Raw genomic sequence first — 13,099 nt, 5'->3', positions numbered from 1 at the left:
TGGGAATATCGTTTTTGGCGTGGTCGAGATATGCCAGACATCAGAGCTGAATTGACAGTGGGTCAAAAGCTAAAAAATAATGAAGGTGAATGCTGAATAGAAATGTCCAAGTTGAAAGGAAGTGAATTATATATTATCAATATTGGGGAAGGAACATATGGATAGCGCGTATACTTTACGTTATCCGCAATGAGATGTCTCAGCGTTTACGGAAGAACAAAACAAGGAAACGCGGCGCTGTTATAGCACTTATAGAACCGATGAAAAAACAATGGGTAAAAAAATTCCTTCCATCAAAAGAATAAAATCGTGGATTCCATTCATTAATGAAGAATGCGATTACAAAGGTGATGGTAACTTTGGAGTTGACTAGACAAAAGCGGATTAAATCGCTGAAATATCTTATCTCTTCATGGTTATCCCGGGCGATCCCGGGTTATCCCATGGGATAACATTATATAGTACTCCTGCAATCCAACCACTCTGCCGAATGATTAAAGTATCAGAATATTGCGGGGAGCGGGGTGTCAAATGCGCTTAGGTCTCTTAGGTCCTAACAATTGGCACTCTAAGGGGGCTGGTGGACACGACTAAACTGATTAATCAAATCAAATGATCCTATGCTGGAATTCAAACTAATAACTTTATGAAAAATCATAATTCTGGTGAAAAGAAATATCAAATTCCCCCTTGGAATCCTGAGTATGCTGCAGTCAAGTCTCACCTGAAGCGCACAGGTATCGTCTTGAGAATGAACAGTGAACCCATACCGTGCAGCGATTACGCTACGGTCAAACTCTTTAAATTATTTTTCTTTTTTTATGGATGTACCCGGATGTAGAATCGAACTCGGGATCAAATTGTTAGTATTTTATGACTACTAACTGAACTGACGCCTTATCCGACTCTCCCACCCGTCCAGTATCGAAACGTTAAGCTGCTAGATGGCTATGTCGTCTGTTACCAACAGTTTGAATTGAAGTGTCAAACAGCAACAAGCCAACAACTACTCGAAACCATATTCTCTTTCGTAAGCTTCTATGATTTCATAATTAAATTAATCAGTTGAGATTAGTTGCTGTTTAATTATTCAGAATATTCCAGCTGTCAATTACAATTTACAGCAATCATCAAGAATTGTAATGCAATCATTGTGAAGTGAAGTTAACTTCTTGGCTGGAATAATCTGGGTTTACTCGAAATCCTCCCATGGGATTAAGTTAATTCCTCTCCATGATCTGTTTTCTTCTGTTAGGTTTTTCTCTTCGAAATACCTTTTGGCATATGTCTTCACTTACTAGTTCTAGACGTGGTGCTACAAAGAAAATGAGGGTTACTGAAAAAACTAGCAAACCAAAGAAGCCTGTAGCTTCTTGTCCATCTCCTACTGAATCTGGAAGAGCTTCATCGCCAGACTCCTGTTCCATTTGTCTAGAACGGCATGATGATAGATCCCACACAAACAACTGCTGTCATGCATTTTGCTTTAAATGCCTACTGGAATGGTCTAAGGTGTGTAATTTAGTAACTACTCTTAAAAAATTTAAGGATTTTGACAAGATATTAATTACCCTCTAAACTTTTAGGTGAAACCAAAGTGTCCGTTATATAAGCAGCCATTTACCTCCATCATTCACAATGTAAGGTCCAATCAGGAGTACGATGAGCACAAAATACCAATTCCAGAACCTGATGCATCATCATCAGATGATGATGATGATGATGATCCTGATGACCAACTGCACAGGTAAAACAACTACAAGAGTAAACAAGTGTTTTTGCTAATATTTTTTATCACCTATGATCATTGATGAAACAGATCAACAGTTCCCCTACCAGCAGAACGTCGCCCTGTTAGAAATCGCTTGACTGGTACGACGAGTACCTTTCGTCGCCTCATTTATCACAGAGATTTGTGGGTTTGTCCACTTTCCGATTCTTCTGGACAATACCGACAAACGTCGCCAGAGTTTTTTCGGCTCAATCCCGACATAATTCATGGTTTCGTGCCCTGGCTCAACCGAGAATTGAACGTTTTACTCGTCAGCCACGAGAATCGTTTGTCGTACGTGTTGGAGCTAGTTCTTCGGCTGATTACTCGATTCCATATCCGCAGTCGAGCGTTCCGCCTAGCCATTCAATCTTACATCGGCGGCTATACGGAGCACTTCATACACGAGTTTTTCCAATATGCCCGTTCGCCCTACGACATGTATGGATTCGATGAGAACGCCGACTACCAGCCCAGGAATAATCTGCAGCAAGAGGAAGTGGCCGTCAGTGATTCCAGTGATGAAGATGTTCTTGGAACTCGACCAATCATTAATTCGCAAGCTCCTGTAGTAAAAGTTTCCCAAAAATAATTTATCCCAATTCTTCAAATGCATTTTTCTTAATTAGGCATCCCGTGATATTCTGCTGCCTCCTTCTCCCAAGCCGGGCCCTAGTGGAATTGGCCGAAGTTCGTCTGCGGTGGTTATCGACGATGGTCAGAGTTACTCCGCCATGCCGGGGCCTTCCAGTTCACGACGGAGACCATCAGACGAGGATGAGGACGACGACCTGGACGTTGAGAATGTGGAAGTAATCAGTCCGTCTTCCCCCCTGGTGATAACGCTATCGGAATCGGATGAGGAACGGGAAGAAGAGTCGGAGCGAAACGAAGCCAGCTCTTCTCGCGGCAAAGCTCTCAAACAAAGAAGTTCCCCTGGCAAGAGCAAGAGCCGCAGTCGTTCAAAGAGGTATGTTTCATCATCCATTATTTGTGGATTAAATTTTAAAACCAGCCGAGTTATTTTTTAAATCATTATTTCCATTTAAGGTCTGGAAGCAAAAGCCGCAGCCGCTCTAAATCTCGCGGGCATTCAAAGTCCAAGAGCAAGTCCCGTTTGCGTTCTCCGAGAAAGTCTCGATCCAAGTCGAGGTAATGTTTTATATATAATCTTAAATAATAGTTGTAACCCGATCGCCACGCTTCAACCTCTGCATCTTGAGAATAGAAGTGCCTAAATTTATTATGAACGGGTATATTAAAGATCGCGTAGGAAGCATCCTTAGCCTACTATAGGATTGGATGTGCCGAAAAAGTAAAAAACGATGATGACAAGTTTAACTTAATTTATGGAAAGTTCTAGACGTGATTATACTAATGATTTGAACAATTTTTATTCAGGTCTTGCGACAAGTCTATGGATAGATCAAAGAGCAAGTCACACTCACGTTCGCCAAGAAAGTCTCGCTCCAAGTCCAGGTGAATATCTCGATTAAGATTATGAATGTTTTCATGTCTCCCGATCGCCACGCCTTTTTCTTGCACCCATGGGAAGAAAGGTGCCAAAATTACAAACGGGAATATTAATTGGCCACGTAGGAAGCAGCCGAGATTCAAATTAATCTTCAGGCTGTGCCTTAAACGGAGGCAACAATAAAATCGAAACGCTCCAAAGCTTTTAATTGGTCGCATTCAACATTTAAATTTACAATTTGTCTTGCAGGTCTCGTGACAAGTCAGTGGATAGAGATCGTTCTGTATCTCGTGACAAGTCTGTTGAACGCGCTGCATCGAAACAGTCGAGGAGTAAGTCAAGGTACAAACCTCCTTCAATGCTTTATTTTTAATAAATGTTAAATGATGATTTCATCTTTCGGGTCTGAATTGTATCTTGATGACTACCTTTTTTAGGCCTACTGATAATCAATTACCACTGTTGATATCTTAATTGCTGTCAACAAACATTAACATTCTTTATTTTTGTTTTTCAGGAAGAGATCTCATTCTCGATCCCGTTAACGATCAGTATCTCGCAGCCGATCTGCCAGTGGCAGTCCACGCAGGGACGATCGTGATGAAGACGAGTAAATGGATAATGGCAATCGGTCAAGTCCCGATAACCGCGATTAAATGGCATCGTTTTAAGAGTTTCCCCCTCCCCCTCCTTTTTTGACACCTAGTGATGAAGGACCACTCTACGACCCCTACACTTTCCCTGAACGTTGAAAATTTCTCTGTTCCCTTTGCTCATTTTTTGTTTGCGTTCTTAATCATCTCTCTAACCTTTGTTTTATTTAGTATCTTACTTAGATCGGGAAAAATTCTTCTTTATTCCAGCGCCGATCCAGTTATGCACATAAGTTAGCGTACCTTGTTGGTGAATCAACGATGACGCAACCACATGAAGACTGAATCGACTTCCTTTTTATCTTTAAATTACCTTTCATTTAATTTCTCCCTTAAGTTTTGTCATTTTTAACGTGTTAATTTTTTCACTCGTACGAAAGAACTACAGACCAAGTAGGAGGTTTTTTTTTTAAGTTTGTTTGTCATAGCGGATATCGACAATTTTCATGCAATTTTTTATCTGTTTCAACTTCATGGGCCATGTCAACTCAAAAGTGTGATAAAGAACGCCCCTTTGTGCCATGTAATCAAGGAACGAGCAAGAGCAATAAACTTTTGTTTTTAAATGAGGTAGACTTACTAATGTTTGCGTGGTATGAATGAGACTTAATGTGAGACTAGAGAGAGAGAAGAACAAATTATAAATAGAGAAGGAAAAGGTCGTTCCATCTTCTGACTGAAATTAATAGAATAAAACTTATGTCGTCTTTTTAGCTCGGCTTCACCTATGACCGAATGGTTCCGATTCCTCCCTCTTGTGTGTTAAAATTTTTTATTATATCAGACACACCCCAAAAATATAATTTTTAATCATAATCAAAATTGGGGGGTTTTGGTCAACGCAACGCAATCAGATGATTAGCTAACCGGTTGGACGGACCTCAAAAGTTCACACGTGTGAACGGTTCCACTCGTCGTGTACACTCTTCTCATATAAAATAAAATTTGATAATAAACATTGTGTAGCCCTTTGATGGATGAACTTAATATTTCAACCTGATGATAATAATGATGATGATGATATTGTTTTGATTCCCAGATAGAGCAAAGGGAGGGGGGATAAGACTCCCATTGTTCATCCTCCACCCTCTATCATGAAGATAGACAGAAGAGGGGGGGGGGGATAGCGACCGTCTTTTGACGGATCCGGGAAAAGCTACTGCTGTTCCTGCTCTCCCATCTGTATTAGAAACGGACGGTGGGGTGGCGCGGATTTTGAAATTGCTATTGACCTATGCGCGTTCCGAATCTCTTGAATAGAGCGTGAACGGTAAAGTCCGCGAAGGTATTATATACTGTTGAGACGCTGTTGCTTTTTTTTTAATCAAAATTTAGTTGTATATGCAATATGAGTCCTTTTGCCAAGATTTTAATCGTTTGATATTTGAAATAAATAAAACCAAACATTTATGATATACGCAGTCCAATACATGAAACACTACTCATAAAATAAATGAAGATTAAAAATAGCGCATTGGAATTAAACGAGCTCGGACTCGGACAGACTCTGGCTCGGATTGCAGAAAACAACTGTTGTACAGTACGTGTTTGCAGTCGCCGAGAATTTCACGTCCACCAATATCCATCGAGTTAATAATTTATGCATTTTTCTTATCAATTGTTATAAATTCCAGCCTAATTTTTTTTCCCAACAAAATGAAAATAAAAGTGCAACAATTTTTTCGAATTAATCCAGTTTGGCATCGTGACGTTGTTTAAACGCTTTTGTCGTCTGCTACACATGTGGTGTCTCTCTCTGACAAAAATTGCGAAGTTTCTTATGTGATAGCTCATTGAGTCATTTCGGATATTTTTAAAGGAAAACAAAAGGTAACTTGGCTAGAAAATTTTACTAGCAACAATATAAATGTACAACGCGTTTTACTATCGGGGTGACATTCAAATACCTCATATTTGATTAAATGGCCAAAACGTTCTAGAACATTTTAGTCCTCAACTTTGTGAAAATTTTGTTTAGAAAATAACTTGATTGATTTTTTTTTTAAATCTTGTCTCTGAATTCATTTTACATACTGTAGTATATTCAAACTAGATAAGGAAAATTAATTGATTGTCACTTAAGATTCTGTAGTTTAACGGTTTATTATTTTCTGTTTCGTCTCACCTGTTTAAACAGCTGTTGATTATTTACAGAATTGGAATAATCAGAAATGGTCAACGAGGATCGAAAAGACGTTTGTGACGACCGAGATTGCCACAATAAAGAAAGAGAAGGTGATCGAGAGCGAGAACGCGACAACAAAGATCGTGAAAGGGATAAGGATTACAACAAAGATTGTGACCGTGTCAATGATCAAGACAACAAAGAACTTGTCAGAGACCGTGATCGTGAGAGGAGAGAACGTGAAAGGATGAAATCACGCAGTCGCTCTCGTAGCCGTGATCGTACAACAAGAAGACGTAGATCCAGATCCCAGTAATTAATCTTGATTATGTTTATCTAAAATTCCAATGATTCATTTGATTTGGTGTTTCAGGTCACCAAGGGACCATCATGACCGTAAAGATGTGAAAACTGAACAAGATGCTAAAGATCAGGAAGCAAGTGAAGAGAATAATGAACAGCAAGCGATCAAAAAGGAGCCATTGTCACTGGAAGAATTGCTGGCCAAAAAGAAAGCCGAAGAAGAGGAAAAGAGCAAACCCAAGTTTCTAGCAAAAGAGGAGCATGCAGCTGAAGCCATGAGGAAGCAACAGGAGCAAGTTGAAAATCAACGGAAACAGCAAGAAGAGGAAAGATCAAAACGGAATGCCTTTTTTCAGGTTTGCATTCATATCTTACGATAGTTCTTCTTTTAGATTTGACATGGCATCTTTTAAAATTGATTCCAGGCGGATGAAGAGACCAACAGGGATATATACGAGGTATATAAACACCCCATTGCAACAGGACCGCAACAACAGCGACCAACGGCTGGCCAATCTGCTTACACGGCTTCAGAAGTTGCCCCACAACAACAACAATATGTCACTCCGGCGTCTGGCATCCAACCAGGACAGTGCAGCATTTGCCACCTCAGCAGCCTGCCCATCCAGTTGCCGCACAGATTCCACTAATGGCCCAACAAAACTTGATTCCCGTGCAAGCCAGCAGTAGCAGTAACATTGGATCTCCTGTGCCGACCTCAATCCAGCCATCGACGAGTGTTATGACACAATCAAATTCGATGCATCCGGTCGTGCTGTTGCCTACATCGGCTCCAATCCAGCAACAATCGCAGCCTACACGCTGGCTGGATGGCCAATCTGCTTACACGGCTTCAGAAGTTGCCCCACAACAACAACAATATGTCACTCCGGCGTCTGGCATCCAACCAGGAATGACAGTGCAGCATTTGCCACCTCAGCAGCCTGCCCATCCAGTTGCCGCACAGATTCCAGTAATGGCCCAACAAAACTTGATTCCACTTCCCCGATATAGGACATGCTACGGCTGCGGTAAACCTGGGCATGAGGCAAAAGATTGTCCCAATCCCAATGGAGGTAACTTTTTTTTTTAAATATTTATTATTTAGTATGCTATAAATTGTTTGCTTAACTTTTTTCCAGCACGGCGAACGAGTTATGCCCCATATGGCGCGTTATATGGACGGCACAATACAGCACCGCTTCGAAGACACAGCACGGCCATTGGAGCTCCTGTGCCGACCTCAATCCAGCCATCGACGAGTGTTATGACACAATCAAATTCGATGCATCCGGTCGTGCTGTTGCCTACATCGGCTCTATTCCAGCAACAATCGCAGCCTACACGCTGGCTGGATGGCCAATCTGCTTACACGGCTTCAGAAGTTGCCCCACAACAACAACAATATGTCACTCCGGCGTCTGGCATCCAACCAGGAATGACTAGAGGAGGCGCTGGCGGCGGCAGAGGAGGAGGAGGAAGACCCTGCTTTAATGTAATTTTCTTGCTTCTTTCGTATCATATAATATTAATCATGAATCTGCTTCATCTGTTTTGAAATCCTAGTGCAATGAAGAAGGTCACATGTCTAGAGAATGCCCCAAGCCTTCTACCAGGGGAGGTGGTAGAGGAGGAGGAAGAGGAGGAAGCACTGCGACGTGTTATAATGTAAATTTATTTATTTCACTTTTTAAATTGTATCGTAGTAATCAATTTGAACCTTATAATGTAGTGCAATGAAGACGGACACATGTCTAGAGAATGCCCCGAGCCTTCCACCAGGGGTAGAGGAGGAGGAAGAGGAGGAGGTAGCGGTGGTGGAAGGAATACTTGCTTTAAGGTGAGTTTATTGTAATTTAATTTAGTTGTTGATTTCCTGATATCTAATATTTTACTTTCTATTTTAGTGTAATGAAGAAGGGCACATGTCAAGAGATTGTCCCAATGGAGGCAGTAGCGGGGGAGGCAGTCGCTCCCGATCCAGTATCGCGCCTGCCGATGATGATTGGGGAACATCTTACGCCACCAGCAGCAGCAGTCCATGGGCTACGGGTGCTAATGCAGCTCCTAGAGGTAGATCAACACCAAGTGCCAGCAAGTCAAATGACGATGATTGGGGAGCGTCTACCACTGCACCTGGAACAACACCGAGATCTGGGTATAATTTTAATTCTGGATTTATTTATTTAAAAATGTGTTTTATGTAATTGTTTTCGTTTGATTTTGCAGTGATGGTCGAAGAAGCTCCCGCCCAGGTGGTCGCAGTCCACGACAGATTGAAATGGGTGATGCCACTCCACTCAACGACGAGTGACGTTCTAATAATCGAACCCGAAATTGCATTCATTTAATTTCTCCCTTAAGTTTTGTCATTTTTAACGTCTTCATTTGTTCACTCACACGGAAGACCTACACTACCAAGTAGGATATTTTCTTTATAGTTTGTTTGCAATGTCGGATATCGACAATGGAAGAATTTTCATGCAATTTTTTTTGTTCTGTTTCATCTTCATGGGCCTGTCAACTCAGATAACGAACGCCCCTTTGTGCCATGTTGTAATGTAATCAAGGAACGAGCAATAAACCTTTTTTTTAAATAAAGTAGATTTATTAACGTTTAAGAAACTAACGCCCAGTTCTTAATATGACTACTTTGTGTAGAGAAATCGACATGATTTATACTGATACAATGGCCCTTGCTGTTTTTGCTTTTCTGCACAGGCTGCCGTTGATGACTCAATTGGCGTCAACATTTTCGGTTGTTGTTTTCCAGCGACCGTCGCATCTAATACGTGTCCGTCTTTCTTTTATATAACCGACCCCCCCCCCTCCATTTTCTCGATCCCGCAAAAATAACGATGCATCTCTCTCTCTCTACTTTTTTGTGGTTTTGAATACTAATCATCTTTCTTGGGCGAGCGCGGGTGGGAAAAACGCCGACGACGCCGAGGAGAGCTGAAGCGACGGTCGTGGGTATATCGAGTAGCTTTTATAGCCGCAAACGACGTCGTTAGACATGATTAAAAAAGCCCCGCCACCACCACAACCACCAGCACCGTCACTACCAGCAGCAGTAGAGCTCCTAGTCAGCTCCTAGCCGCTTTCCCCACAGTCAACACATCCATCCCGGTATTGACTCTTTTGCTCTTTGTGTCTGCTGGCTGGCTGGCTGGCGTCACACGGCGTCGTGTAACATTACACCTATTAGTGTGTGTCTATTTGGGCGGACACGCTGGGCGACGTTGCGTAGCGGAGCGTCGGCCGATGGGAAACCATCAGGGCTTGATTGGATAGAAAGAACGCGCTGCTGCTGCTGCTGCTGCTGCTGCTGCTGCTGCTGGCCAGGGACGGATACACACACATTTGTTGACACACCACATCGAGTGTGTGTGTGTGTGTGTGCATATATTTGTATCAGCGGCGAAGCACTCGACAACATTGCGGCAATACAACAACTAGAGAGAGTCGGCACCCGCCCGCTATTGAGTCAACTGCTGCCCTGCTGTTGATTGTTGAGCCACCAGCCTATCCACCACTATTCGGGTTGAATGGTTGATACACGCGCCGGCGCCCCATCTCATTAATTCCTATCTAAACATCCGCCGCGACGCGTGTACAATTACACTCGATAACTGGCGGATGGATTCGGTGTCCCGGGACATCAATTGTCAACCGATTGCCGAGAGACGGCATTTGTTACAAATCAAATAACAATTTCCCTTTTTTTTTTGTTTTTTTTTTTTTTTTTTTATTAAGAGATAATAAGGATCGAAACGGAACTTGCAAAAATTAATTTCAAGTGAGGAATATGAGGAAAATAATTTTTGGTCTTTTTGTTTTGTTTTTTTTTTTGTTAAAAAAGAGGGGGAAAATATTAGAACCACAATTCATGGCGGGGAATTTAATTGGGGCTTTTTTCCTGACTGGAATAAATCCGCAACGGCTGCACGGCGGATTAATAAGGGGGTATGATTAATAAGGGGCGCCCACTTGTTCCTACCCCTCGCGTATATCTCCTTTTTTCTTATTCCCCGGGTCGCAATTAGTGAGAGGGAAAATTCCGTTCATTACACAACAACCCCCCCGTCGCGCAACTGCTGCATGGGGCGGGGTAAGAAGAAGAAGTAGAAAAAGACTAAATTTAAAAAAGAAAACAAACAAATAAAAAAACTGCATAATAAACCGTGCTTGTACACCGGGGGGAGATTTACACTTGTAGAGATTAGAGCCGACACGTTTATGAAGTGACGATGGAAACGTCAAAAAATCCTGACGTCGAAACTCGAAACTCTGAAAAGCGCCAATGACTTGAAAATAATAATAATTAAAAAAGGAGGATCGAAATTCAATGGGTTGGTGACCAGCTGCTCTGCTCTGCTCGGAGGGGAGAAATAACTGAGGAGGAGTCGTCGTCGTCGTTTGGGTGAAGGCAAAGAAATCTTGAATCGAGTGGCCAGCAGAAGCGTCGCTCTCTCGCTTCTTCTTCGCGTCGCTCGTCTTTCTTCTTGCATATATAGTACGTACTATATATAAAATACACATGTACGCCAGGGCCTCGCGACGCATATTCTTCAACGGACACTTTTGTCTCTACTGGCTGGCCCGTTGTGTCCAAGTGGGGACTCGGAAGGCACTTGGGCGTTTCTTTTTCTTTCTCTACCACCTCTCTCCTCTCTCCCGCCTTGCTGTTGCCATCCCTCTGTGATGTGTACCGGCGGATGACGATATTGGTGCGGATGCATCAACAAGGGTCCGCCAGATGTCTTACATACACGTTCTCCCGGCGACACATAAAGAAACGCTCCGACTTTGCACAGAGACACACACAAATGTATTCATCCCCTTCCCATCCATGCATTGCAAGTCAAATAAGAACCGAAACATTTTATTTTGTGTTTTCAATTGCTTTTTTAAATCCAACTTTGCACGGCGCTCTTTGATCATTCTCACGTGTCAAAAGCTCAAAACAGTGTCTGTTGGACTTTCCGTGGGGGTCTATTCGTTAGTAGTATTGTGTACCCACGGTTGTTGGATGAACCTATGCATAAAATAGAGATCAGCACCAGCTGTGCGGAACATCTTCTACCTAGCTGCTCTATTAGTCATTCCTGGCTGACATCTTTGTACGCCCCAGACTAAAGGATTCTATAGTTGACTATCCCGCCGAGCTCGATCCCGCGCTTCCAGCAGATGCCTATAGAGTATAGACTTAATTGTGTTCGGCTGCCGCCCTTTATTCGTGTCCGTCCCCTTGTTGGAGCCAGGCAATTAACGGCCTGGAGTCAAGTTGACTTTCCACAATGAATATGATCTAACAATATCTGCAAGGATATAAATGTTGAACCCACCGTCGTAGAGAAAAGTCTCATCTGTCGACTTGTCCACGAACCAAACCGCCGACTGAGGTGCTGGGGGTTGTATGATGCGATAAAAAAGGAAAAGGTCGGAAAACCCCAAAAACATGAAAAGGGTTGAGTTAGGAAAAAGAATTATGGTTACATAACATCTGAATTCCACAACATATTTTCTTATCACTGTAACATTAGAATGATCGCTACTGCAATCAAAGTTAAAAGGGACTTTTAATGATGGACACACACACACAAACTCTACACCGAACGATAATATATCATCCAGCAATTTCAAAAGAATCTCGATAGAGTCATCACTATTGCAACAATTTCAAAATCTCCATTCCGTTTGTTCGTAGGATAGCGATTTCAGTTGGATAGGCCTGTACACACGTTATCTTATAGGCCTATATATAATATGACGTACGTGGAGACTGCCAATCAGAAAAAATAAGCCACACGTTTTAAAAAAGAAGCTCTATGTGCTCTATGCATACGTTAGCATTTAAACCAATTTCATCTAGTCGAATACCGATCAAAAAAAAAAATTTGCCATTTAATTGATTTCTGGTTGGGGTTTTTCTTTATTTTTCTTTTCTTTTTTTTCATTTTTCAAATATCTTTTGTGCCGACACTGTCATCGGTTCCATCCACAAGAAATGGCTTTTTACTAATGCAAATTCCCAAAAAACATCAGAATATAGACAGGGAATATATAGCGCATCATGGAAATGGAAATTAAACTCGGACGTTTTTATGGGAGGTTTTCCCAATCCGTACGCAATAATAGGGGAGCTGAACTGATGTTGAATAACTGATGAAAGCCTTTTTATTTGTGGGCTGTTCAAGAAGCAAAGAAAAAGAAGGAGGAGGTTATATAGAAAGAGCGAGAAAGAGGAAACGCGCTTGGCTAATTTTCATCAACACAAGAGCGCGGCTGATGATGCCGCTGTACTGCAGTGCAGCACCACGCCGGCACCCCCAGTCGCTACACATTTGTGTGTGTGTCCCGAAAGGACTGGAGGGAGAGACCGAGACATTCAAATTGGCCAAACCCACCGAACCGAAGACTTTTTTTTGTTCCTTTTTGAACTTTTGCCTCCTTTTTATTTTCTCTTGTCAGCGTCTGCATTGAAATTTCAAAAGGAACGACGTAACGACGTCAGAGTTTTAAAAAAGAAAAGAGGAAACAAAACAAAAGGCGAACAAGAAAAAAGAAACGGTCGATATGAAAAAGGGGGAAATTTCAATTTGTTCAGAGAAATCGGGAGCAGAATGGATGCAACGCATATAAGAAATTGCTGGGCCAGCTCAGCATCAAATGTCAAAACCACTTGTTTGGCAGTCAGACTTTTTGTGCCCAGCTCTGACAAACTACATGAAACAAAATCAATTTGATGGAAAAAAAAGCCGAAAATCTTT

The 13,099-nt window shown here is 42.0% G+C and overlaps 2 protein-coding genes across 2 annotated transcripts in view; both read left to right on the top strand.

The window, feature by feature from the left end:
• LOC124314010 overlaps positions 1 to 13,099 on the top strand; it is a 379,219-nt gene that overhangs the window by 51,469 nt on the left and 314,651 nt on the right. The window lies entirely within an intron of this gene.
• LOC124320283 (zinc finger CCCH domain-containing protein 18-like) lies at positions 5,619 to 8,921 on the top strand. Its single transcript, XM_046783091.1, has 10 exons — positions 5,619 to 5,728; positions 6,053 to 6,335; positions 6,397 to 6,682; positions 6,752 to 6,883; positions 7,195 to 7,402; positions 7,469 to 7,821; positions 7,893 to 7,994; positions 8,059 to 8,166; positions 8,234 to 8,484; positions 8,556 to 8,921. Exons 2-10 carry the CDS (start codon positions 6,070 to 6,072, stop codon positions 8,638 to 8,640), a joined length of 1,791 nt encoding a protein of 596 aa, XP_046639047.1. The 5' UTR covers positions 5,619 to 5,728; positions 6,053 to 6,069; the 3' UTR covers positions 8,641 to 8,921.

Source organism: Daphnia pulicaria, chromosome 1, assembly GCF_021234035.1.
Source record: "Daphnia pulicaria isolate SC F1-1A chromosome 1, SC_F0-13Bv2, whole genome shotgun sequence".
NCBI lineage: Eukaryota > Metazoa > Arthropoda > Branchiopoda > Diplostraca > Daphniidae > Daphnia > Daphnia pulicaria.
Note: the sequence above shows the minus strand (reverse complement) of the source record. Positions and strands in the feature narration are given on the sequence as shown.